Here is a 26,205-nt window from a genome sequence, read left to right on the forward strand (position 1 = left end):
AGCTCTAAAAGGACCAAGGTCTTTATAGCTGCTGTGTGTGATGGACACAGGCTATCCCACTAATTTTATCACTGGACAGGTGGCGAGATCAGGCTGTCATCATCTTAACCCAGGGATTATTCTTAACAGTGATGACTCAAAAGCCAGATAGCATGTCTCCTTGTACAATACAGCATAAACTATGCACCATCATCTCTGGTGTACTCTGTCAAAAATATTAAACAGGAATTATAGTTGCAACTTCCAATTTTCAGAAAATACAGGAGACAGAAGAATAAGTTAAATGACAACAAAAGCCAGCAACCGGACAAATACGAAACAAGACATTCTTGGGGAAAGCTGATCTAGTCTTTTCAACAAGTCAGTGACAAATTAAAATAGATTTAAGAGGCACACCACTATGGGTTAAATACTATTTTAGACAATCTAGCACAAATTTAGGCTGTTCTTGAGAGACAGAAACTGGAAAATGGAATTATTTTTTCTAAGTATGTTTTTTATTGATTTCAGAGAGGAAGGGAGAGGAAGAGAGAGATAGAAACATCAATGATGAGAGAGAATCAATGATCAGCTGCCTCCTGCAGACCCCACACTGGGGATCAAACCCATAACCTGGGCATGTGCCCTGACCGGAAATCAAATCATGACCTCCTGGTTCATAGGTTGATGCTCAATCACTGAGTCATGCTGGCCGATCTAAAAGCTTTCTTTAAAAATTAAAACAATTTAAAAAAATATTTATTTTTGAAAGTATCATATAGATCCTCCTTTCTTCCCGTTAGCCTCTTCCAATCGGCTCCCATTCTACCCCCCAAGCCCTCACCATCCCATAGTCTGTGCCCACAAATTGTGCTTCAAAAGCATTTTAATGTAAGAAAAAGTTTAAGGTACGTGCTGAAAATCACACACACACAACTGGAAATATTGGAGGACTGAGCAAGAGTAAAATTTGTCTTTATTTTAGATGAAAAACCCAGTACAAACTTACTGGTACTGGTTTAATTAATCAATTGAGTCTTGACCATGTACACAGCTCTATGAGATGCTGTTGGAAATGTAACAGGGGCAAGGCAATAAAATTCACTTAATAAAATAATAAAGAACAATGACCTTCTAAACCGTATAGCAGAAACTGAACACATCATGGATTTTCAGAGACAGGAGTTCAGGGGGGCCCATGAGGAGGCAGAGTGGTAGCAAAGATCTGAAGAGTGAGAACAATTAGGACAGTTCTGTGTGAGCCCACTCCTGTGTGCATGCCAGGGTGTGTCAACGAGTGTGTGTGCCTGCACATGTGTGTCCAGGCATGTGTCTGTTCCACATGCTCACATGTGTGATGGAGAGTTGCGTGGGTCTTGCTGTGACCACTTTGGATTAGCTGGCAAGATTACCCACAGAAGATTTTTCTTGCTATGTATTTGAAAGAAAAATTTCTTTGCTTTCAAGTTCTCTTTTGTAGTTGCTTTCTGAGGGTTATTGTGACCTGTAAATATTTATCCTTTTCCATATCTGAAATGGGCATTGTCTCCCAATGTAGCGGCAATGAGGAATAAGCTTCATGCACATGTACAATATATGGGTTTGACCTTTGCTGTATTTGTGCCTGGTCGGAAGGAAGCTTGGGAAGTGTCTCATGTGGTACTTTTTAAAATGTATGACTAGATTCTAATCAAAATGCGTTTTTCTAAGATTAGTTCTGCCATTTACCTAGCAAATGGATGAGTTGAATAAAGTTAAAGTCAATAGCATTCTCAATAAAAAGAGCAGTGATTTGCCCTTTGATTTCACAATCCCGTCAGGGATTTACGGCATCGAATCCTTGGTTTCACCACAATATTTTCTTGTAATTCCTGCCCTAAATCAGAGATAAAGCAGATTCATTTCCCCAAAGGATCAAAGTTACAACTAGAAATTGTGTGGTCTAAAAATTGTGAAAGCTCCAGTATGCCTATCCAAAGAATAGGATTGTAGAGTGGAAAAGGGTGTTAAAAATCATGTCATAGGCTCTTCTTGACCAGAGAGGACATGTGACTTTCCTAAGGTCCCACAGCTCACAGCTGAGAAAAAGCTGGTCTAGAACTCAAGAGTCCTTGTGCCTTGGTTCCTATTTGACCATGCTGCCTCCCTTCTTAAAAGTTCCAATAAAACGTGCAGAGATATATGGATGTGTGGATTACACAAGGAGCCCCAGTGTTCTATCATGGTTGTTGAGATTTCTTCGTCCACAACACACAGCCCAAGATGCATCTCAGGCAAAATCACCCAGAACAGGACACAGGAGACCCAAATCCTGCCAACACCAAGGCCTCCTTGAATTCTCAGGCCTCAGCTTTGTTAGACCTCAGTCCAGCTCCCTGGGAACCTCCTGGTGCTGCCGGCTTGTGAGCTCAGGCCTGGGCATATGACTCCTCCCTGAAGCCAAGGCAGGGCCCTTCGAGGTTCTGTTTTACCCAGACCCAGCCGACTCTAATGGCAACCACGAATTTCCCGTGGGCAAACCACATTTACCAAGTCCCGTTTCCTGGAGGACCACACAAGCCCTTCCAAGAAGTGTGTGCATTTGGGTGCAGTATATACGTGCCGGCTGGATGGCAGTTCCATGGTGCCATTTTGTCTCTGTGGAGTGCATGTTAGATCGCTCTGGAGACTTGCTCCTCATGGTAACTGTGTAGCCACATCTTCAAAGAGGGGGTGAAAATCAGGACAGAGCCCATCACCGACACCGTCAGGAAGAGCCACAGGAAGATGCGGTCCAGAACTTGCGCTACGAATTTCCAGTCTTGTACCACCTGCACAAGAGAAGGAGAGATAGCTTCCATGTCGGGTGCTGGGCAGCCATTCTGAATTTGTTCCAAGGGACTTAAAAAGGGTAATATTCAGATTTATGGTTTTCAAAACACACCTAACACATCACCTGTACTATAGGCTCGGATTCTTGCCAAATTAAACAGCCCGTGAACACTGTCATCAACAATGAAGATGTACAATAGAAACACAAATCGTTGGTGCATTTGTAAGCATGGATGGTTAAAATGGGGGAAACCCACTTTTTTTTTTAAAAAAAAAACACAAATAAAAAGCCAATATCGAGGGCATGTATGGGAGTGGGGAGGGGGCAGTGGTAAGATATGTACACATATAATACCTTAATAAAAAAAAATGAAAAAAATATGCAAAAATAAATAAATAAATAAAAAGCCAATATCTCTCAGTGTGATGCTTCCTGATATCATATATGAAATGAACCGCAAATTTATAAATTAAGAATTTTTGTGGCTCAATGTCACAAGCCTATTTTTTTAAAAATATATTTCTTTATTGACTTCAGAAAGGAAAGGGGGAAAGAGAGGGATATAGAAACATCAATGATGAGAGAGAATCATTGATCGGCTGCTCCTGCATGTCCCCTACTGGGGACCAAACCAGCAATCCAGGCATATGCCCTTCACCGGAATCGAACCTGGGACCCTTCAGTCTGCAGGTTGACGCTCTATCCACTGAGCCAGTTGGCTAGGGCAAGCCTATCTTTCTTCAACCCCACATGTGGGCTTGGCTGCTCCAGCTCCAGAATGATAGACAGTGCCAAGGAGGAGACCTGACCAGGAGAGGGCAGGGATTGATAAGGGAGAGAGGAGACCAAGTCCCTCTGGAGGAAGGGAAGCTGTGAAGGGCAAGGTCAGAGCAGGAATAAGCTGCGAGGCTGGAGAAGGACAGGCCAGTCATCATCTTTAAAGGGGAAAGTGCCTATTTCTACCACATGAGGATTATATGTACTATGTCTCAAGTCACAGATCTGAGTCTAGGACTGTTTTGAGTCTGAAATTCACATCCTTGCCACACATTTTTTTGTTCAAATCTGTAAGCTAAATTACTACACCCCTCTAATATTCTAAACACTACTACTATTGGTTGTAACACTATTTTTTTCTTTATTGATTAAGGTATTACATATGTATCATTATTCCCCTATTGCCTCCTGACACCCCCCTCCCCCATGACCTCACCCCCTGGTGTCTATGTCCATTGGTTAGGCTTATATGCATGCATACAGGTCCTTTGGTTGATCTCCTCCCCTTACCCCCACCCTCCCCTACCTTCCCTCTGAGGTTTGACGGTCTGATTGATGCTTCTCTGTCTCTGAACCTGTTTTTCTTCATCAGTTTATGTTATTCATTATATTCTACAAATGAGTGAGATCATGGTAATACTCTATTTTAATATTAGTTTAAAAATCTGATACTTCCAAATTCTATGGGTAGAAATACCCATCATCCCATTAAAAAAAAGAGAGAGAAATTACCAGAGACCAGAATAGCCTATTTAAAATGTAGAACTGAATTATTTTCAATAGAATTAAGTCAAATCATAAGGAATAGCACTAAATCATAGTTGCTTCACTTTTTCCTATTCTGTTTTTGCGAACTTCTTAAAAATCCATACCCAAATCCCTAATTTACGTCAGGGTTTGTTTTACATTTTGTACTTGTAAAGCAGCTAGCGAATCATGCCACATTTCAAACAAGGACAGCCTTTTGTTGTAAATTGCAGTGAGAGCATTCATTCTGGCGCATCTCAATGGCGGCATTATTCTGCATCCCAGTCTACTCACCTGGCTGACACAATGCTCCTTCTTCACGTGCGTGGAGATGTACCGAATGGACTCCGCAGCCTTTTCCAGGAAAGCAACCAGCACTTTCTCTCCATCGCTAACCTGCTTCTGCTTCCTTCTCTCTAGGACTTTACCTGGCACCACCCGTCTGCTCTCTTCTCTCTCTGGGGAAGAGTAGCGGTCCACGTGGTCCTTCATGCAGAGTAACTTAGGGAGTTTTTGCAGAAAAAGCCTCTTCACCCAGGGGGCCATGGGGTGGTACGTGGAGGGAGATCTGTGGTGAACGTTAATGACGAACACGGTGACAATAATCGACAGGGTGACGAAGATCATAATGAACAGCAGGTACTCTCCAATGAGAGGGATGACCTTGGAGGAAGAAGGGATGATCTCCTCAATCACCACCAGAAACACCGTCAGGGACACCAGGACCGAGGTCGACAGGGAAAGCTTCTCCCCTTCATCCGAAGGCAGATAGAACACCAGCACCGTCAGGAAGGAGAGCCCCAGGCAGGGGATGATCAGGAAGAGGGTGTAGAACAGAGGCAGGCGACGCAGGACGAAGGAGTAGGTGATGAACGGGTAGGCATGCACACCGTCTCTCCTGTGTCCCTTCCTCCCTTTGGCGTTTAGTATTTCCCACTCCCCGTTATCGAAGAAGTCTTTCCTGTCGACGTGTTCGTTGAGCAAGACGAGGTCGACCATGGTCCCGTCGTAAGTCCAGGACCCGAACTTCATGGAGCAGTTCTGCCGGTCGAACGGGAAGAACGTGACGTCCATGGTGCACGAGCTCTTATAGCTGGCGGGAGGGGTCCAGGTGACGGTCCCATTCGATTTCACGAGGGCCTTCGTCATGAGAGAGCCTTCGAAACGTCCATCAGCACTGTGGTAAAAGCAGGTTCACTTTAACGGCAAGCTGACTTTTAATTGTGGTGTGTGTGTGTGTGTGTGTGTGTTGCCCACCATCAAACTATTTGTATTTTATTACTTTCCTACTACAGGGTCAAACAATAACTCAAAAAGAAACAGGCCCTGACCGGTTTGGCTCAGTGGATGGAGCGTCAGCTGTGGACTGAAGGGTCCCAGGTTGGATTTCGGTCAAGGGCATGTACCTTGGTTGCGGGCACATCCCCAGTAGGGAGTGTGCAAGAGGCAGCAGATAGATGATTCTCTCTCATCCATGTTCCTAACTCTCTGTCCCTCTCTTTTCTTCTCTGTAAAAAAATCAATAAAATATATATTAAAACAAACAAACAAACAAACAAACAAACAAAAAGCAACAGGTCCCTCATCACTTGAAGTTGTGCATTTCTCTTCATTATTTTACCAACATCCAGCTTTTCTACTTCTGGTCCTAACTTGCCCCAGTGTTCTTTTCTCCTATGATACTTACTTTTCAAAGAGAACTATGTCAGGGAGCCAGAGAGATTCCGATGGGACTTTAATGGAATGAATTCCACCGTATTCATCAGGATTCCAGCGTAATTTGTGGTCTGTCCATTCCTGCATACAATCAGCATAACTGTAATTTTATTCTGAACAGTCAGTGTTTTACACTTTGTAATCTTCGAGTTTATGTTAACTTACTAACCCAGTGTTTTACTTCAATAGTGCATTATTAGGTCTTATGATCCTAGCTGTGGCAGTTGGAAAGACAGGGCTAGAGCCAGCCTGTCTCTGGTCTTGCCCAGGCCCACACACGCATCCCACCTGGGATTTCCAAAATTGCTACATCTACAGCTCAATGAAGAAGCTCAGCAACAAAACACCATCAATTCATGATCCATTTTTTCCAGCCTATTTTCTCTTATGAAACAAAAAGCAATGATAGATCTAACTCGGTTTTGTCTAGGTGACTTGGTCAGGTGATATTTTAATCTTACGATAAAGGGTACAAATAATTTTGAATGTCACTCAAGAGTCCTCAACAGCCCTAACTGGTTTGGCTCAATGGATAGAGCCTGCGGACTGAAGAGTCCCAGGTTCGATTCCGGTCAAGGGCATGTACCTTGGTTGTGGGCACATCCCTGGGGGAGGAGGGGAGGGGCGTGCAGGAAGCAGCTGATCGATGTTTCTCTCTCATTGATATTTCTAGCTCTCTGTCTATCTCTCACTCTCTGTAAAAAATCAATAAAATATATATTTTTTAAAAAAGAGTCCTCAACAAGTATCCACCCAGTATGTTATGAAACATCCAGGATCTGCTGACTACTCTTGATGACATTACAACTTAAAAAAAAAAATCTTTATTGTTCAGATTATTACAGTTTTCCTTCCCCCCCCCGCCCCCCCTAGCTCCCCTGACATTACAACTTTTATCCAAGGGAAACAAATATTTTCCAAGAATTTTTTTTTCTAAGTTTTAATCGAAACTTATCTTCTGAGCACCCAATTACAGTTTTAAATTATACTCCTAATAGTGTTAGCCTCCAGATGCTTACATATTTGTTCTCATAATAGAATGAAATTATAGCATGTTTTACAGGGGCTGATGGACCCAGATTAACAAGCCTGACCATTAATTGATTTGATTATGAAGGTTAAGAGGATGACATATGGATGACCCAATTACAGTAGAAATGGACTTTCTTAAAAAGATTTTGGATCCAGAATCTTATGAAATCTGACCTGAAAATTAAATTCTTCTGTTCTACTGTCCTTCCTGTGGACAGTTGAGTAATGATGTAGGATAATGTTAAACGACATTTCAGAACGGTAGACAGGGAATGCCCAGTGCAAAGCTTTCTGGAGCCCAGTGATGTCAGCTTTGTCATTAAAAAATCGGGAGTCAGCAGACGGATGATTTGACTGGATGGTAAAATATTAAAATAAGCATGATGCCTGAAAATGATAGAACTACACACTCTAGATGAGATATTTTCTATTTTAGACAGTGTTTGTGAGGCTCAATCCTTGAAAAACAAAATTTAAAAAATTTGAGTCTTTAAAAAGCTACATGCTCCCAAACTGGTTTAGCTCAGTGGATAGAGCATCAGTCTATGGAATGAAGGGTCCCAGATTTGATTCCAGTCAAGGGCACATGCCCGGGGTTGCCTGCTGGATCCCCAGTAGGGGGCATGCAGCAGGCAGCCATCAATGATTCTTATCATTGATGTTTCTCTCCTCCTCCCTTTCTCTCTGAAATCAATAAAAAAAATTAAAAAAAAATAAAAAATACTACAATCTAGGGATAAAAATTGCATGACAATTTATGGGAAAACCATGCCTATGAAAACTGACACTTTAAAAGGCAAAACTAATAAATTATTTATCCTGTTTACTTGGTACTCACAGGCTTATTTTTTTCCCCCCCTTTCCTCTGCCCAAATGTAATTTCATTCTAACTTATTTCTTGCTAAGGAGACTTTTACCATCAGCAGCAGGTCTAAATCTCAGCAATGTTGAGGAAAACTCAGAATCGCATTTTTTGCCTGTTTCACTTTCACCTCACTTATGTTTTTAAAATTTATTTACAATAAAATTCACCTTTTTGTATATAGCTCTATATGCAAACAGCTGCATAATCACTAACATCATCAGGATACCAGAACAGCTTTGTTGTCCAATAAATTTCCCATTTGCAATTAACCCCTCTCACATCTAGGTTTCCTAACTTGGAAAAGTACAATTCAAATCCCTGTCATAAATATTCCCTTAAAGTTGTCTTTCCTTCCATATGTTCCCTGAAATATGGCTGCTACCACAATTCAGAACGAATTTTCATTTAAACCTACATCATAAGATTTTTTTTTATACCACAAATAAATTCTTCAAGTTATTCTCAGTTTAATAGTAAGGCAACTAGATAGTCAGGGACAAACATTCCTTGCTATTGCTTTGATTTGCAGCCTAAAAAGGACATCCCCGGGTAGTTATGTTATCTCAAGGTCAGATGAGACATTCTTAAAACCAAATTAATGTTGACTCCTTTTAATCTTAAATACAGCAACATGACATATCCTGAGTCTCCTATTCCCACTGCACTCATGAATTGTCTGTGCCAAGAGATGGAATTTGTCATTAAAGATGAGAAAACCCACCAACCACCCACCCCAGCCTCCTGCCCCCCAGCTGTCAGCCTGCTCTCTGTCTATGAGTCTGTCTCTATTTTGCTTGTTAGTTCATTAGATTCCACATATGAGTGAAAACAAAGAAGAAAAGAAAGGAGAAAAAAACTCATGGACATAGACAACAGTGTGGTGATTGCCAGTGGATGGAGGGGGTGTGGGATAGAAGGGGAAGGGAGGGGAGGTGAAGGAGGGAATAGGGAAGATAAATGGTGATGGCCAGAGAGTTGATTTGGCTGGGAACACACAATACAGTGCACAGACGATGCGTTGTAGAACTGTGCACCTGAAACCCGTATAATTATGTTAAACCAGTGTCACCCTAATAAATTCAATAAAAGCCAAAAAGAAAGGATGAGAAAGCCTACAAGGGTGGCACAAGGAAATGACATTTACTGGGTCCCCACCACATGCCAGATAATGTATGCATCGCATTCACACCCAGGACCTCATTTAACATCCCAAGGACTCTGTGCGCTAGGTATTGCTTCTGTTTTATAGATGAAGAGATTGAGGGTCAGAGAAGTGAAATAACTTTCCCATGTATATATAGCAGGCACCTAAACTTCTGCTTGATTACTATTCAGGCTCCACTTGAATCAGAAGGCCAAACTGGCCTATTTTGCTAAGATCGGGGTGAGGCTGTGGAAAAGGTAGGAAAATAAGATGGTGAGTAAGTAAAGGTCTGGGATGAATTCATGGACTTGGACGTGTCATTGTAGGTCGTACAAAAAAATTAGGCTCTGAGGAGCTCACTCAGACGTTGACAGCAAGGCGGTCCCTTCTATAGCAGGTTTGCTTATGTCTCCTCAAGACCAGCCCCAGGGATCTATCCTAAGAGGCCTTCCTTCTGTTTGCTGAACTTCTTGTTGATCTAAAACAGGAATCAGTTGTTGGAGGAACAACACTAGTTTAAGATGTCGGCCTTGGCAGACATTAAAGCAGCCCGATTTTCCTTGGGACCCTCACAGGGAGAGGAGAGCAAATGGATCCAGCTACAGTGAAGCCAGCTCACTCAGAATCTTATTGTCTTATTGGTGTTTACCCCCACAGTGCCTAGTCCAGAGCCTTACACAGAGTAGGTGCTTGCTCAGTAGGTGCTTGTTGAGTGAGTAGAGTTGACATCTGTCATCATAGTGATTATTCAGATAGCACCATCTCAGCAAAGGGTCGGACTCTTGAGTCATCATGAAAGGTTGGTTCCATTTCCATTACGTGTAAGGTGCTTGCGATGCAGTTTTTTTGTTTGCATTTTTTTAGCCCTGAACATGACAAAGCAGAATCTGAGTGGCTAGGAGGGCATTAAGTGCCTTCTCACACAGTTTCTGCGAATCAATGTTATAACCTATTTATAATGTGTAGGGTTTTGATTTCTCTCTGGGAGCACAAAGGAGAAAGACAAACGAATTTGCAAAATAAAATCAATAAACAAAAGTAAAAATAGCTCCACGTAAAGGACTTTATCCTGATGTCTCTAAATTTGTGCTTGAGAGGAAAGAAGAGAAATGTCTAAATATAACCAAGAACTATGAAATAGAGGATAAGACAGAAGAATTGGGAGAAAGAAAAACAAACAACCACAACAGCACAAAAAAACAAGTATCTCAGTTGCATATGCTACCATGGAACATACTTTTGTTCCAATTACATCGCATTTTATCCTCTCCATAGATATAAATTAGAGAGTACATTTAGCAGAGTTATTCAGGGAAAGAATTTCCAAGAGGTTTGCTCCGGTGTGAGAGCTTTGGAAAGTCTTGTTACCGGGAATGCTATTCAGGTGACTCACAACTTCCCCACCTTTTTGGCTATCGATTCTGTAAGACCCAGTTTAAATATCTCCTCCCCTTGGAAGCCCTCCCTGATTTTCTCCCTGTCTCATTTTTCATAGTTCCTTATGTATACTTTCTTCATAGCGTTTATCATATTACAGTAGTTTTTTTTTTTAACACAATTAAAACTGTCTTCTCTCCTTAAAGGCAGGGCTGTGTTGTATTCTTTGTGTGTCCAAGACCTAGCAGAGCACCTGGCACTTAGCAGAATCTCAATAAACCCTGTGCAATGAATGAAAGATGCTATGAATCCTTACTTCATTCTCTCCTAACTGTTTTTTCTAGACCACATGTGTCAAACACAAGGCCCGCGGGCCAAATCCGTCCCGCCAGGCCTTGCAATGTGGCCCGCACCGCGCTGTCATCACTGCACTCCGCTGCGTTTCCATCACAATGACAGTTTATGACTGTTCAGTAAACCATTCGGCCCGCGATTTAGGCTGGATTTTAGATTTTGGCCCCTTCTCTGATTGAGTTCGACACCCCTATTCTAGACCAAGCTCATGAGATGTCCTAGAGACTGAGGAATCCATGCTTAGAAACTAGCCTATACAGAGACAGATAACACTGTGAGAACTGGGTGTCTTCCCTCGGCTCCTTCCCGTCTGAGGAAGGGAAGGATTTCTCTATATAAGCCAGACTTCACTCAGCAGTGTGGAAATTGGACAGTTCAATGTGCCAGTCCTTAGTTTTCCCATCTGCAAAGTGGGAATCCTAACAGAGCTTAATTTATAAGGTGGCTGTGAGAATTAACTGAATTCTTTCTCATGAAACACCTAGCATAGTGCCTAAGTACTTAGCAGTCAATCAATATTAGGTATTATTGTTATTAGCTGCTCTGAAACTGAGATCTATGTAAAAAGCCAATGATCGCTTTTCTTTTTACATCAATTTTATTGTTTTCATTGTCCATTTTTCTTGTACACTTCATCTTTCCTTCACCCTTAAAAATATTTAAAAAATTTTAAACCCAATAAAGCAACATCATGGCAGAGTTCAAATGCCTCCTATTCCATGCAGCCTGTCACTCATGCCATAGAATTCATCGTTTTTTTGCTCCTGTATTGTTTGTGCCATAAGATAGCACTTATTAACCAACTAGAGGCCCGGTGTACAACTTTGTGCACTGGTGGAGTCTGGCTGGCTCCACCCCCAATTGGGGTGGGGAGGCCAAGAGGGGTTGGGGCTAGTGGAGTTAGGGGCCACAAGCAGTTGGCCGATTGTGGGGGACTAATCCAGGCCTGGGGGAGGGGCCACAGACTGGTTGAACTCCAGGTCAAACTCCTGGTGGAGGGGACAATTTGCATATCAGCCTTCTATTATATAGGATACCTGTTGTGCTATTCCACTCCTAATCCAGTTTGTGTGAGTGGAGCAGCTTTGATCATTTTCTTTTCGATTCTATGAAACTTGCAGTTGTTTTGCTACTCTGACTCCTATGATTTGGAAACAGGTCTTAACGTTTATAGTGCAAAGGCTGAATGTGGCAGAGAAGGTCCAAACCAGGGAAACCCAGGTTCCAGCTGAATGAGCTACTAGGTTCTCTGTCTCCGTAAACGTGGACAATGGTGCCTGCTTTGCTAATCAAGAGTGTATGTGAGGTAAGAGATACGACAACCCTCTGCACACAAAATGCAATCCACGTCTATGGCTTGGGGGCCACAGTCAGCAGGCTGGCTTTTCCAGATGGCCCCACTCCTACGGATCTCTCTTGCTCCGTTTTGTTGGAGGTTTTAGATTTTGATTCTGTCCTGACCTGGAGGCATTCTCCAGGTCACTGATTCCATTGGCATCACTGCTGGAAGCCATTTCCAAAGCTTCAGTGAAGGCCTGAGAGCCCAAGGCTTCTTCCCTTCATGTCTTAACGGTGTTCTTTGGCTGACGTTTTCTTGCTTTCAAAATCTCAAGAAGGTATAAGGCACCTACTATCTCAGTTTCACAGGACAAGGGTCTCTGGATCAACGTTGCATGTGGCAGATCAATAAAAGCTTAACTGTGAGGAGCAGTTGGAGAAGGAGTGTGTGAAGCAGCAAATGTGTTTGCTGTTTTGTTTTTCTTCCTCAGCCTATTTACAGGGAAGTTTTTCTGCTCTCCCCTGCAAGTTCAAACGCAGGACTTCTTTTTCATTTTTATTTACTCAAAATACCTCCAAATTCCACAGCCTCTAAAGTGTAAAAGTGGGATAAGTCTCCAAGGCTAGAGATAAGTATGTAGGAGAATACGGATTATATTTAGATTATATTTTTATAGCTACACTCTCAGTTTATTATTTTCTCCTGAAGACCTTTATTTGCAATTAAAATAATATGCATATCTATCTCATAGGTTGCTAACATAGCGGCCAATTAAAGAACCAGAGAAACTGAAAGCAGTAAATATGCTCTCGCTGATCAAAGCTTTTGGGTGGAAGCAACTTGATGACACTAAATGAAGCTTGTGGATTCTTCTCACAGCTCCCTTTATCCATTGTTCCTTATAAACTATTAGCAGAGAGATCCAAACAATGTCTGCTAAACCAGAATAAATAAATAATTTATTTCAATATAAAGAAATCAACAGTATTATGTTTGCACATTAAAACTAAGAGAGATATTTAAGACAGTGCCACCGAGAAGATTTTAAATCTGACCATTCATTAAAAAATGAGTAATTGCTAATAAGTAGTTGCTAATGAGTAATTACTAACAAAAACAAAAAATTAGCAATTAAACCAGCCTGCTTGCCTCCTATCAAGGAAGTGCCAATATTTTCTCCTTTCAGATAACAGGCGAAACATCGGGGTTTGAAAGGTAATGATTTTCTGACAACTTGAGACCAAGTTTAGGAAACAGGAGTAGTTGAGCTAAAGCAATCACCCACTGGTCGACAAACTGGCTCGAGAGCCTTGGTTTGCCGATCTCTTGTCTAATGAGTTTGCCGACCACTGGGATGGGAGTTTAATCACAAGGAACAACAATAGCTTGTAGTTATTGGAATAGAGAGTCTAGGTCAGTCAGTGGTCGGCAAACTCATTAGTCAACAGAGCGGCAAACTGCGGCTCGCGATCCCAGTTTGTGGACCACGGACCTAGGCAGAGCGCTGAAGACCATTCAAACACATGTTCAGTTATATCAGAAAACCATGTTCATTGCTTTGTTTGAGGCGACTCTTTATTCTGAAACTGGTGGCGGACTCCTCCTGTCATTTCCTGCTTTCTCTCCGTGGGAACCACAAGACACCTGGGGGTAGGTTTTTCCCAGGGAGGACCAGTGGAGTGAGGGAGAACTTAACGTCATCAATTTTCTCATCCAGGTGCAGTACCTTCAATGGGGAAACGTCGCACCCCGGATCCTTTACCCCCTTTTCACTCAGGGTCTGGTGCCCAGGTCTCATGATTAGCCATCTTCCCACCGCCCACCCAGTGTGCAGTCCAACAGAAGGGACAACAACAGCAGAAGGCACCGCTGTGAGTGCTCAAGACCTGCTTTCTGACTCTTGCAAAAAAGTTAAAAAAAAAAAAAAATTATAGACCCACCCTGCCTTAGTTAGTTAGAGAATCATCCCATACACCAAAAGGTTGTGGGTTCAACCCCCAGTTGGGGTGTCATACAGAAGGTAAACCACTGATGTTTCTCTCTCTCTCTCTCTCTCTCTCTCTCTCTCTCTCTCTCTCTCTCTCTCTCCCTCCCTCTCTCTCTCTCTCCCTCTCTCTCCTTTTCATTCTCTCTAAAAATCAACAAAAAACATATTTAAAAAAATAAATTTAAGAAAGAGCCCAATATACTCTTTAAAATAATTACTTTTTGAATGGGAGCCTTTCTAAAGAATAGAAATAATTAGGTTGGCAAGTACAATTCTTGAGTTGACATTTACCTGTTTGAGCCACACATTTGTTGTCATCAGTTGGTTCTTTTCATCCTAAGAAAATGACAATTAAAAAGATGTAAATTCAATTTAAGTGAAGTTGCATTTTTTTTTTTTTTGTCAGAATGATCTCTCTGAATCTTACCTTTGAGGTGTTCAAAATGTAAAGAATTCTCAACTTAAGAACTTAAGAAGTTAAATGCATGGATCCTAGAATATTATGCATATCTTGCTTAAAATGAAAAAAAATAATCGAAGCAAGTAGCAGTTCATTGTGGTGGTATCCTATATATCCTATATAACGTATTATCCATAACAAACAACTGAGTAATGACCTGATCACGGATCTGCAGGAGGGTGGGGCAGCGAACTACAAGAAGGCGGTGGAGAGCTACAGGAGGGGCAGGGCAGCAAGCTAGAAGGGGGAGGGGGAGGGGAGTTACAGGAGGGTGGCAGCGACCTACTGGCGCATGGATTCATGCACAGGGCTACTAGTTTATATATAATTGCATAACCCAGGAAGCACTTTCGGGATGCCAAGTAGAATTTAATGTTAGCTAAATTGGAGATGGGCTGTGCACGATTTTCTAGAAGGACTCCTGGGCGTAAAGTCAGCTTGGGTGGGTGCGTGTGTGGTGGTGGGGGTTTGGGTAATGTGGGATGATTATTATGGGACTTTTGGGACCATAGCAGGATGATTTTGCAGGATTTGGGTTGTTACAGTTCACCGATTTACCAGAAATGCAATCATGGCAGAAGTATGAGCTCAGCAAGAAAATTAGCAGAGAATCCTGAAGTATGGGTGAGGTCAGGGAAAGGTATGGGGGCCTGAGGGGCCCCAGGAGGATGGTGGGATTGCCTAGGCACTGGGTCTGGCTGTCATCATCTACTGTGTTTCCCCGAAAATAAGACATCCTCTGAAAATAAGACCTAGTGCATGGAAAGATAAGACATCCCCTGAAAAATAAGACCTAGTGCAACTTTGGGAGAAAAAATTAATATAAGACACTGTCTTATTTTCGGGGAAACAGGGTACCTGCCCTCTTCTTTGCAGTGGCCCCTGCCAGCCCTCCCTCAGCTGAGAGGACTCTGGATGAGCCTGGGTTCAGCTCTCCTTCTCCCCTGCCCTTGCTCCTCACCCCGGGTGCCCACGGCAAACCTGTCAGCTGCCGTGCCCATCCATCCTCGCCACCATACCCACCCTCCAGCAGGAAGGCCCCTCACGAACAGTGCCGCAGTGAAAACGCACTCCGTGACACTCCTCATTCTTTCCTCGGATCATTTCACTGGCTTCTTGGGGCAGATTCCCCCCCGCCACCCCCTAAGTTATTTTTAAAATCGAAATGGCAGCCGTGGGGAAAGAAAGCAAAACAAAACCTCAGGCTCACAAACAGGTTAAGGAATGCATGTCCTTCTTGGGTTCGTGTCAAGGATTACTCACCACATCGACAAGCTGAGATATTTTCAATCCAAAGTGGACTTTTATGGTGTCGTTAGAATGGAACACAGGGCGAACCCACTTCTGATAGCCTTGGAACAAATGCCTGAGGAGGGCGTCTTCGGTTTCGGCGATGGAACTGAATTCTGCGGCTGCTGCTAGAATCGCGAGGGAGCCTGAGTTAATGGGAGAGGCATCACGGTTGCTTTCGCATCCTATTGCTGAACTTTCACACACAGGGCGTCCCCCCCAAATGTATACACACATTAAGTAATTATAAGGGCCGTGTTTGTGAAAATACCTTTCATTTTAAAAATTGAGCCGTCAGCTGTTAAAGTGTGTACACATTTTGGGGTGGGACACCTTGTATTCCCACACAGTCTAATTCAGCAAAGACAGTTTTGAGGGAGCCAGGGTTCTCTTTAACCATTCTCCATGCCCACAACGCACGGCTAAAAGTCAACTGTAAACTTAACCCAGAACTTGACTCTCACAGGAACTTCACATCATGATGTCAACACCTTGACCTCAAAAGATCATCTGCAGTCACCCCCTGACTCTCTACCTCACAGTTCACCTCCTTACAGACATGGGCTCTGTCCAGGTATTATTGCTCATCACTGCACCCGATTGGCCTCTTTATACATCTTATCACAATTTAAAAATATATATATTTTATTGATCTTTTTTTACAGAGAGGAAGGGAGAGAGAGTTAGAAACATCGATCAGCTGTCCTGCATGCCCCACATAGGGATGTGCCTGCAACCAAGGTTCATGCCCTTGACTGGAATGGAACCTGGGACCTTTCAGTCCACAGGCTGACACTCTATCCGCTGAGCCAAACCGGTTTCAGCACATCTTATCACAATTTGTTGTTTACAGTATTTGTCATTGTCCATCCTCCCCTTGAGCTCCATGATGGCTGGCACAATGTCCGTTTTATTTGACGAAGCTTATCCAGCACCTAGGACAGTGCCTGGCCCCTAGCAGGTGCTCATTTTATACCCATTTAATGAATGAACCGATGAAGGGAGTGTGTCAGGACCACTTTCCAGGCCTCCAGCACATACCCACTCAACCCCGCCATGGCCCCTGTGCGGTTCTCTCACTTCCTCCTGAGAATGTCTTCCTTCATGAAGACCTTCCCTGGTCCACAACCTGGGTCCACGGCTCTTCTCTGCCCCTAAATGTGGGGGAATGGGAAAAACTCTCTAATCCCAACTTTTAACTCTCCAGGGATGCAGTCTAGAGATATGTTTTGTCTCTTTTTCAGTGCTATGCTATCAAATTTAACAAGGAAGCTCTTTGTTGTTGCTTTAAGTATATTTCATATAGTTGACATCCTATATATCCTACAGCAATGCATCCTGCATGGCATGCTTTACCATAGAAAACTTTTTCTCCCCACTGAGAGATACACATTATGAGAAATGATCACATGCAGGGCACCCCCCAACTTTACCAGGTCAAAACCCCAAAGTTCCTCGTAGGAAGAAAAGCAAGATGGCACACATTCCCCACATGTGCATGACACCGTCCACTTACTAAGGGAATGGAAATTTGAAATGCACCCACGTGGCTCTTTGGAGTGAACAGGGGTACGGATGGGAAAGGCTTTGTGCCTGCCTCCACGCTTTTCTCCTTCGCTTTAGAAAGCATATGAAAATGCAAATGAGCGGTGGAGAGAGATAAAACCTTACATGTATGCTTAATTATTTAAACTTTGATGCTTCAACACTCTCAGTAAGCGGAGCTGGGCGGCTGCCAGGGCAGCGCTCTGTAAAGGCCCTAGAACCTTCCTGGAAACGGAGCCGGAGGGAGGGGATGGAAATTCCCCGAAGCCTTCGGAGGGAAGAGGTGTTCATTGTTCAGGCTGCACCTCCCGAGTTTCCCCACCCCACACCCTGTCTGACTTCCTTCAGAATCCATCACAGCAGTGACTGCTTCCCACCATCTCCCTGGGGATCACCACCGGATCCCGAACTCCGTCATCGCTCCCTCTCTCTCTCTCTCTCTCTCAGATTCCAGTTCTGCTTCCTACCTTCTCCCACTCTTGTTCCTTTCACAGTCCATTTCCTTCCCAGCAGCTGGAGACATCTCTTCAAAGCTGAAAAGCATGTTGGTTCCTGCTCAAACCCACCAAGTAGCTTCCCATCAAATTTAGGAAAAACATCCCAAGTTGTTACCACGGTCTCTCAGACCCTCTGTGGCTGCTCCCCTCTCCCCTCTGCCTGCAACCACGCCCCGCGCTCCCCCCACCCCACCCCTCCTAGTGCCTCAGGCCCATCTGCTCTTTCCAGAACAGGCCAGTGTGGTGCCACTGGAAGGCTCTTGCCCCACACTCACTCCTTCAATTTCACCCTTCTTCGTTCAAATGCCTTCTTCTTAAAGAGGTCGTTCCAGGCTACAGGATCTAAAGATCTCTCCCCGACACTCTATCCCTTTATGGAAATGTCTCTTCTGTCAGAGGCTTGATCATGTTATATGTTTATTTGTTTATTATCTGTCTGATCCACTAGGAAATGCCAGCTCTAGGGCTTTCTCCCTAGCTCCTATGGGCACTGCTTGGCACATAATGGCTGCCGAGCTAAAAAAAAACATTGAATAACAATGCAGTTAGCTGCTTGGCTTTTGTTTGCTGAGCAGTGTTTGGAGAGTTTGGGCCAGAGCTGAATTGCTAGGGAGAGGAGAGAAGCAGGAGGGCCACAGCTGTTCTCTTTTCTCTGGCTTCCCCTGTGCAGGCAGCCCCTCCTTCAAAGGGAGATTGTTTGTGGCAGACACTGTTAGTTCCCTGCCCAACAGCCATTTACCTCTTCTTCCTTACTGCCCGATGCTAAATTTTGCCCTCTTAAAATGTTCCCTCTCAGGCTCCCTTACAGCGAGGAATGGCCGTATGACCCCTGTGGCCAAGTGGGAAACAAACAGAAGGCACTGAGTGAGGTCCAACGTGCACCTTTTCACCTTTTATCTTTTACCCTTTGCCCTTTCTTCTTCCTTCCTGGAACTGGGACACGGTGTCCTGAGAATTAGCCACCCAAACATGCAAGTGAGCCTGATGAAAGCGGCACATACGCGGGGGCAGGATAGAAAGCCTGACGCAGCCTGGGTCCCTGATGGCATTGCAGGATGGCCCCAGCAGCCCTGGACTGCCTTCCTCTAAATTTCACGGTGTGTATGTGAGAAAAGCAATCCCCCTATTTAGCTAAGCTGCTGGGGCCACTGTCACGTGCATCTGAGAGCAGTTCCAACTTCTGAGAGTGGCAGAGTACTGGCCTTCCCCGAAAGCAGCTGTGTCCCAGCTCAGCCCAATGAGTAAATATTGCACAAGACAGCATCTCACAACAGATGGAGACACTCCAGGGAGCGGAGACACTGAATAATGTCTTTACCAAGATGCACGCAAGCATGTGTACACACACACACACACACACACTTCTTAGCGTGGACAATCCTGAGCCATTATAATTTGGGACATAAAAGAGACCTCTTTCCTGAAAGGAGAATTTTACTCTCACTTTGAAGGGAGGTGAGGTTGCATGTTGGGATGGGGGTTCTAAAATTAGGACCTTGCCGAAATGGGTTTGGCTCAGTGGATAGAGCGTCGGCCTGCGGACTGAAAGGTCCCAGGTTCGATTCTGGTCAAGGGCATGTACCTTGGTTGTGGGCACATCTCCAGGGATGTGCAAGAGGCAGCTGATCTATGTTTCTCTCTCATCAATGTTTCTAACTCTCTATCCCTCTCTCTTCCTCTCTGTAAAAAAAATAAAAAAATAAAAAATAAAAATCAATAAAATATATAAAAAATAAAATTAAATAAAATTAGGACCTTGACATTCCCAGGATAGGTCACATCCTCCCCTTCTCAAGCCATACCCTCCTTGAGGATAGTAGGACCCAAAGGGAAATGAGCAGATCTGCTCCTTCAGGGACCTGCATATGCTTTGATCCATGTTCCCAATGTCAGAAGGTGAGTGACTGTCTGAATCAAGTGGGGGGAGGAGGGGAGAGACATAAATCTATACTGGCTGTTATGGGGTGAATGTGTCCCTTCAACTTCACGTTGAAGTCACGTTATATCCAATGTGACTATATGTGGAGGTAGGGCCTATAAGGAAGTCATTCAGGAGAAGTGGGGTCATCAGGGTGGGACCTCACTCATCCTCAGGATTGATGTCCTTGTAAGAAGAGGAGAAAGACCAGGGACCTCCCTTCACGTAAGCACTGAGGAGTAGCCACGTGGGGACACAGCCAGAAGGCAGCTGTTTACAAGCCAGAAAGAGAGTTCTCACTGGAAACTGAATTCCTGGCACCTTGATCATGGATTCCTAACCTCCAGGGCTGTGAGGGTAAATTTGTTAAGCCACCACCAATCTGTAGTCCAGTATTTTGATAGGGTGGCCCATGCTGACTACCCCAAGTCTGTATTGACCAAAACAGACCCAAAGGTGTCATGCTTTTGCCTCATATCTTCAAGCTTCCTGAACTCTCTGAAAATGAAAGCTGGAGCCATTGATGTTACTGGAGCAGATATGGAGCACAGCACTGGAAATGTTTCTGGTTTGTCTGTTTTGTAGACTAGACCATTCTGAGGAAGAAAAAGTGATTCCACCATTGATTTTTTTTTTTTTTTTTTGAGGCCTGGGCCTCAGTAAATATTGGATGACGTTTAGTGAATGAACAAACGAATGAATAAATGAATAAAAGGCCTAATGGAGCTTTCTGTGCACAGGGGGAAAGGCCGTGGGACCCTGGCTCCCAGCGCTGGAGGATACAGAATCACAGATGTGCTCAAGACTACCAGGACAGGTGGTTGTCTGTGTTAAGGAATAAATGCATTCCTGAAAAACTGTGTGCAAACAACATTTTTGCCAATGAATATAGTTTAAATTAATTAGGAAAGACCACTATACTAAGGTACATGGACAAAACCAAGAAGCTTCTCTTTGAGGGTGAGCACCCCCCAAGTCAGCTTCCTGACCAGGAGGGTGGGAGAGCATTTATATTTATAACTGCTTTCAGCATTAATTAAAGAAGAAGGAAAAGTAAAACGATAAAGAAGCAAAGACAACAGAACTGGGAAGAACCTCTAAGAAGATCTAGGCCCTCATTTTACAGGTGAAGGTTCAGGGGTACCCAGAAGGGAAGTGACTTGCCCAGGGTCATCCTGATGTGGTAATAAGTGGTGGGTGTGGCTCCTGACTCCCAAGTCCACAGTCTTTCCACCAGCCCATGAGACTTTGAGGATTGAGGAGGCGAAAGACTGTTCCTACCGCTCTGGGCTCCTTCCCGTCACATAAAAACTGTCCCAACAATTCACATCTATGGGCAGATGTTCACTGCTATGCTATTGTTGTTGCTGTGTTGCTGTTAGCATTGTATTTTCCAAACACTTTACTGTTTGGAAAATACAGAGAGGAAGAGAAAGGGATAGAGAGAAACATCAATGAGAGAGAATCATTGATGAAATACAATGAAGTCAATGTTGAAATACAATGATGAAATACAATGAAGTCAAATACAATGACTTTTTACAGAGAGGAAGAGAAAGGGATAGAGAGAAACATCAATGAGAGAGAATCATCGATCAGCTGCCTCTTGCACACCCCCCACCGGGAACGTGCCCTCAACCAAGGTACATGCCCTTGACTGGAATCGAACCTGGGACCTTTCAGTCCACAGGCCAATGCTCTATCCACTGAGCCAAACCGGTTTTGGCAACACTTTACTGTTCTTAAAAGCGACCTGTTTCTGGGAGGAACGATGTTCTAAAACCAGGTCACTGCTCACCTTCGTTTGATCTCAGGGAGACACTTAACGCTGGTGCCTGTGGACTCGGATCCTCCTTGAACCTCCCTCTGCTGCCATAGGCACGGGCAGACTGCTTTCCCCGGGCCTCTCTCTGTGATCACTCTCCTTGCAGGTGGACACCCAATGCTTTCTGGTTTCAGACTTGGCCATGGTCCTCCCACATTTCCTTGCTTTGAGTTCTGCTTTGCCTGCTCATTCCTCTTCCCCCAACACACACACGTAGTCTCATGCACATCTTCAGAGGATGTGTGCTGCCTGTTTAAAGCTTTTCACCATCTCTTTTGGTAAAAGGCATTTTGTTTCTCCCCTAACCCTAGTCCCTCCCATTTCTCTTCTCCTTTCCCTCTCCCTGCTTAGTCTTTGTCTCATTTTTCTTTAAGATATTTCCCTTGGGACTAGACAAGCAATTCCACGGGCAGGGCAGAGAGAGGCGGCACCGGAGAGAGAGCACAGGCAGGGCCCTCGAACAGACAGGGATGGAGAGCCCTTGGATATTTCCTTCAAGTGGAACTCCGACTGGGAAAACACTCCAGGACGGAACGCTGCTCTTGGCTCAGGATGCTGAGCCCGCTGCCAAACTTGTCACTCATTAGAATGAGAATCCAACAAATATTTACTTAACATCGAGAGGCGCTGCGCTCAGATCCAGAGACACCAATTCTGGTCCCGATTCCAAGCCGCATGATCTTAAGCAAAACAGCTAACCTCGCCCAGTAAAAACACAGAGTGGAAGATTGGTAAGGGCCCTACAACGCACACACGTCCCAAGCTTCTGGGATCTCTACGTTCACGAAGCAGCCACACAAGGTAACCCATTACAGTCAGGTATTCGCTGTCCCAAAGAGACAAAAGAAGGTCGAAGGTGAGGATGCACCGCTGATTAGAGGACAGACCTTCCCTCCCGGCTGCCACTCACGGAAGAGAGCAGGCGTCGAGGTAACGGTGCCTAATGCTATCCAGGGACTGGACAGGGGTCACCCCGTGAGGAGGCCAGAGCTCTCTCCACCCCAGTAAGTGGAACCGGGAAAGATTCATTTGGATGAGGCGCCCAGCAGCAGCTCGAGACAAAGAAATGTTTCTTTGGAACCTATGGCTTGACCTTATGCTTTCTTTATTTTTTTCTTTATCTCGTTTCCTCTCCTTTCTCCGGGCTCTCAGCCCCTCTGCTCTCTCCTCACCCTCATAGCCACACTTCAGCAACGTTTTCACAAACTCACTGACACCGAGGTAGGAGTAATTGATAAGACTTGATAGATGACACTCCCCAGGATTACTTACGGTTTTATTGAAGACAACACTTCATTGTTAATTCTCAGCTGGGAGTGTAAAGAAATAATCGAAGAATCTCAAACTTCAGCAGGTATGTTTGAGAGACGTGCGTTTTTTGTGTTGACATCTTTTGGTATGTTTGGGCTTTGCTTTCCATGATCACCACCTTGTCCTCTCCCCGCACCCCCAAATGCATACCACAAGCACAATAGCCTTTTCTGTTAACACACAGAGCTAGCCTGCAGAGTGAAAGCCGATATACGTCGTTAATGGATTCTCGCTAGCAGGAGAGGCCATTAGAATGGCTGTGTTTTATTCCCTCTTGCATCCCCCATGCTAAAACCATTCCTAGCATACAGGAGATCCTCAGTCAATATCTATTGAATGAATAAACACACGTTGTCATGTGGCAAGAGCGATGGGAAGATGAGTAAGATACAGTTCCTGTTTCTGGGAGCAGACACAAACACACAGAGCATGATTTAGCAATGTAAGAAGTGTCACGTGGCCACACACCATTATCCTCTTCACCACAGCCAGAGATAGAAAAAGGAGGGGTGGCTCCTTGTAATTTGTGTGACCCAAAGAAATGATGTCTTTACAATGAGTAGTAAAGGACTTAAGGAAAGGTGTGCAGGTCTAAATATAGAAATAGACTCCAGTGGATCTAGAAACATTCACAACTACGAGAGTTCCTAGGTTATTGCATAGATTTCTTACAGAGCTATGGCCGGTGTGTACAGCTCAGTATACACTCTCAGACTCTTGCAGCCTATACCATGGGGAAAGGGGCCAGGTTCTCCTCCAAGTCCAATGTTTTACGTAACCGCCACTGTGCGTGGAGGAGGATGCATAGGTTGAACCAAGAGGGTTTGTGCTCCCTCCCCATGCTAACCAGTGAGATGATTTCCCCGGAGAAAACATGATAAGAATCAATCTTTTCACAGTAAGTGAGGGCAAAAAAAAAAACAACCCATTAGATGCAGGCACACTAATTGGATGCTAACACACACAGAAGTTGACGATTATCTTTGTGGTTGGCAAATTGCATTTCGGACTTTGCAGAGACCAAATGCAGTGATATTTGAGGGTGGGTTTGTTGCTCTCTGCGCTTAGAAATCGCTCTGTTTCTGAGTCCCAGCAGGGGGAAAGGCTACAGCGTGGAAGATATGATCACGTCTAGGTGTGTGTTTGTATGCCTCGTGGCCCTCGCCTTATAAATCGAGGATTTGTTTCAGGATCTGGGCAAATCTATGTCAGAACCTCTGGTTCTCCATCTGAAAATTGCAATAATCAAACGTGGCAGAAACACTGGTGACAAATAAGTACACATTGCTAAGGGGATGGGTGGCACTGTGTCCTCACCATGTGGCTCCTGGCTCTCCCTGGTTTCTGGGGCTCTAGAAGGGCTTACTGCTCCTAAGTTCCATGAAAAGTGAAATGACATCGGCAGGGATAAAAGACCACTTTCTCCTAAAGTTTTCAGTTTTCTGCTTCTTTCCTTTTTTTTCTTTTCTCTCTTTCCCTCTCACTCCTTTTACTTGTCCTCTTTATTAAAAATGTCTCAGTTTTCAGGTGGATAATAGTCACAGAAAGCTCACACATGTTCACAGACATTTGCTACATATTTTTGTTTCATTGTAATGTACAAGCATACTAAATATGCCCATATACACAAAATTATTAAAATATTTATATAAGTCTAAAAGCTGGATTAGACAAAAGTATCTATACACAGATAACGATGATTATTAGTAGCTAGGATATAAAAATGTCAATCCAATAAATTTCTGTGCCAAATATTTTTACCATTCTCTGAGTGACATGCCGTGCATGTGGTAATATTTCCCCTGCTCTTATATCTCCCTAATAGCTCATAATGATTCAAAAGGCATACCGCGATGAATGACCAAAGCATAAACATTGTGAGATTCCTGGATATGATTTCTCTAGCTATCTACAGAATTGATAGAATTATTCTTCGAAGCCACATCCTAAAGGTTACCCTATAGGAGCCTATACCTGACACTTATATTCTAACATTCTCAGCACCATAGTTCCACCCTCCTTGCCTGAATAACTCCCACAACGACAAAGTTTAACCTGAGCTTACCTGAGGGAGTGACACCCAGGAGGACGAGCACCAGGGTAAAACCTGCCGGCGTCATGATGTCATGTTAAGAGGAAAATTTCTTCCTGTTAATCACACCGCGTTTCCACCGGGAGAGGGGGTTCTGGGAGGGAAGCGCAGTGGTTCCGAGCCTGAATCGGAGCCCAAGGGGAACACAGACACCTGAAGCGGGAGAAAGCAGCCTCCGTCCATCTCACATCAGGGTGATGTTTCGTGAAGTGCACTTCATTGATTTCCCGTCAGCTGCCAGGTCCTGCAAGGCTCCAACGGACCTCTGGGTCCTAACTCCTGACTTATTAATTTACTCTCGTGCAAGGAGACGCCCGAGCAGCGGGGAAAGGACAGGGCGAGACCGCTTCCGAAGGTTCTGCAGGAGATCTGTGCAAAGGAGAAACGCTGCATTTTACAACCTGTATCCTGGGAGTTTGTGGGAAGTTTCTCATATGTCCTATTCCTCTGTGGTCTCTTCACGTTGGCCTCGGAGCTTAAGAATGTGAATATGAGGGGGTCAAAAGGCACCAAGCCCCCCACTGTCAAACAAGTCCTGGGGTGCCAAGCCCAGCATGGCGAACGCAGTTAGTGAATACGGGATTGCACATTTAAAATACCACAAATCCTAAAAGTTCTCATCGCAAGAAGAAAAGTTTGCACCTGTGTGCTGATGGGTGCTAACTATACTGACCGTGGTGATCATTTCATAATATACACAAGCATCAAATCATTATGTTGTACACCCCAAACTAAGGTTGAAAACAAGATTCAGCTGAGCACATTTTATTGTTTTTATTTTTAAAAATATATATATATTATCGATTTTTTACAGAGAGGAAGAGAGAGGGATAGAGAGTTAGAAACACTGATGAGAGAGAAACATCAATCAGCTGCCTCCTGCACACCCCCTACTGGGGATGTGCCCAAAACCAAAGTACATGCCCTTGACTGGAATTGAACCTGGGACCCTTGAATCCGCAGGCGGACACTCTATCCACTGAGCCAAACCAGTTTCAGCCTGAGCACATTTTAAAGATTTCATTGGCTTTATTCAATGATTAAAAAATTGGGCCGCATCCAGTGTAGCACAGAGAGGCTCTCTGAGAAGCGGGAAGAAATGAAACACAATTAAAGGCAGAGGGAGCCGCACATGGATGCTGTCCTAGCAGAAGTGACGTGACAAGGTCACTTTCATTTAGGGAATGGCAGGGCTCTC

At 44.1% G+C, this 26,205-nt stretch overlaps 1 protein-coding gene across 3 annotated transcripts in view; it reads right to left on the reverse strand.

Moving 5' to 3' along the window:
• CHRNB3 (cholinergic receptor nicotinic beta 3 subunit) overlaps positions 1-25,714 on the reverse strand; it is a 38,308-nt gene extending 12,594 nt beyond the window's left edge. Inside the window, exons 1-7 of one of the 3 annotated variants that reach the window (XR_006742993.1) lie at positions 24,981-25,714; positions 15,793-15,944; positions 14,361-14,405; positions 6,003-6,112; positions 4,610-5,492; positions 2,341-2,789; positions 1,023-2,306 (exon numbers count right to left, since the gene is read on the reverse strand). Coding sequence is in view for 1 of the 3 variants with exons in the window: in XM_036457657.2 (XP_036313550.1) it covers positions 2,631-2,789; positions 4,610-5,492; positions 6,003-6,112; positions 14,361-14,405; positions 15,793-15,944; positions 24,981-25,035 (1,404 nt within the window). In the remaining 2 variants the exon portion in view is untranslated. Of the gene's footprint in view, positions 1-746; positions 2,790-4,609; positions 5,493-6,002; positions 6,113-14,360; positions 14,406-15,792; positions 15,945-24,980 lie in introns of those variants that run through there. The other 2 variants (XR_006742992.1, XM_036457657.2) reach the window with 2 other exon arrangements.
• Positions 25,715-26,205: the final 491 nt, after the last annotated feature.

This window comes from Pipistrellus kuhlii, unplaced genomic scaffold, assembly GCF_014108245.1.
Source record: "Pipistrellus kuhlii isolate mPipKuh1 unplaced genomic scaffold, mPipKuh1.p scaffold_m20_p_3, whole genome shotgun sequence".
NCBI lineage: Eukaryota > Metazoa > Chordata > Mammalia > Chiroptera > Vespertilionidae > Pipistrellus > Pipistrellus kuhlii.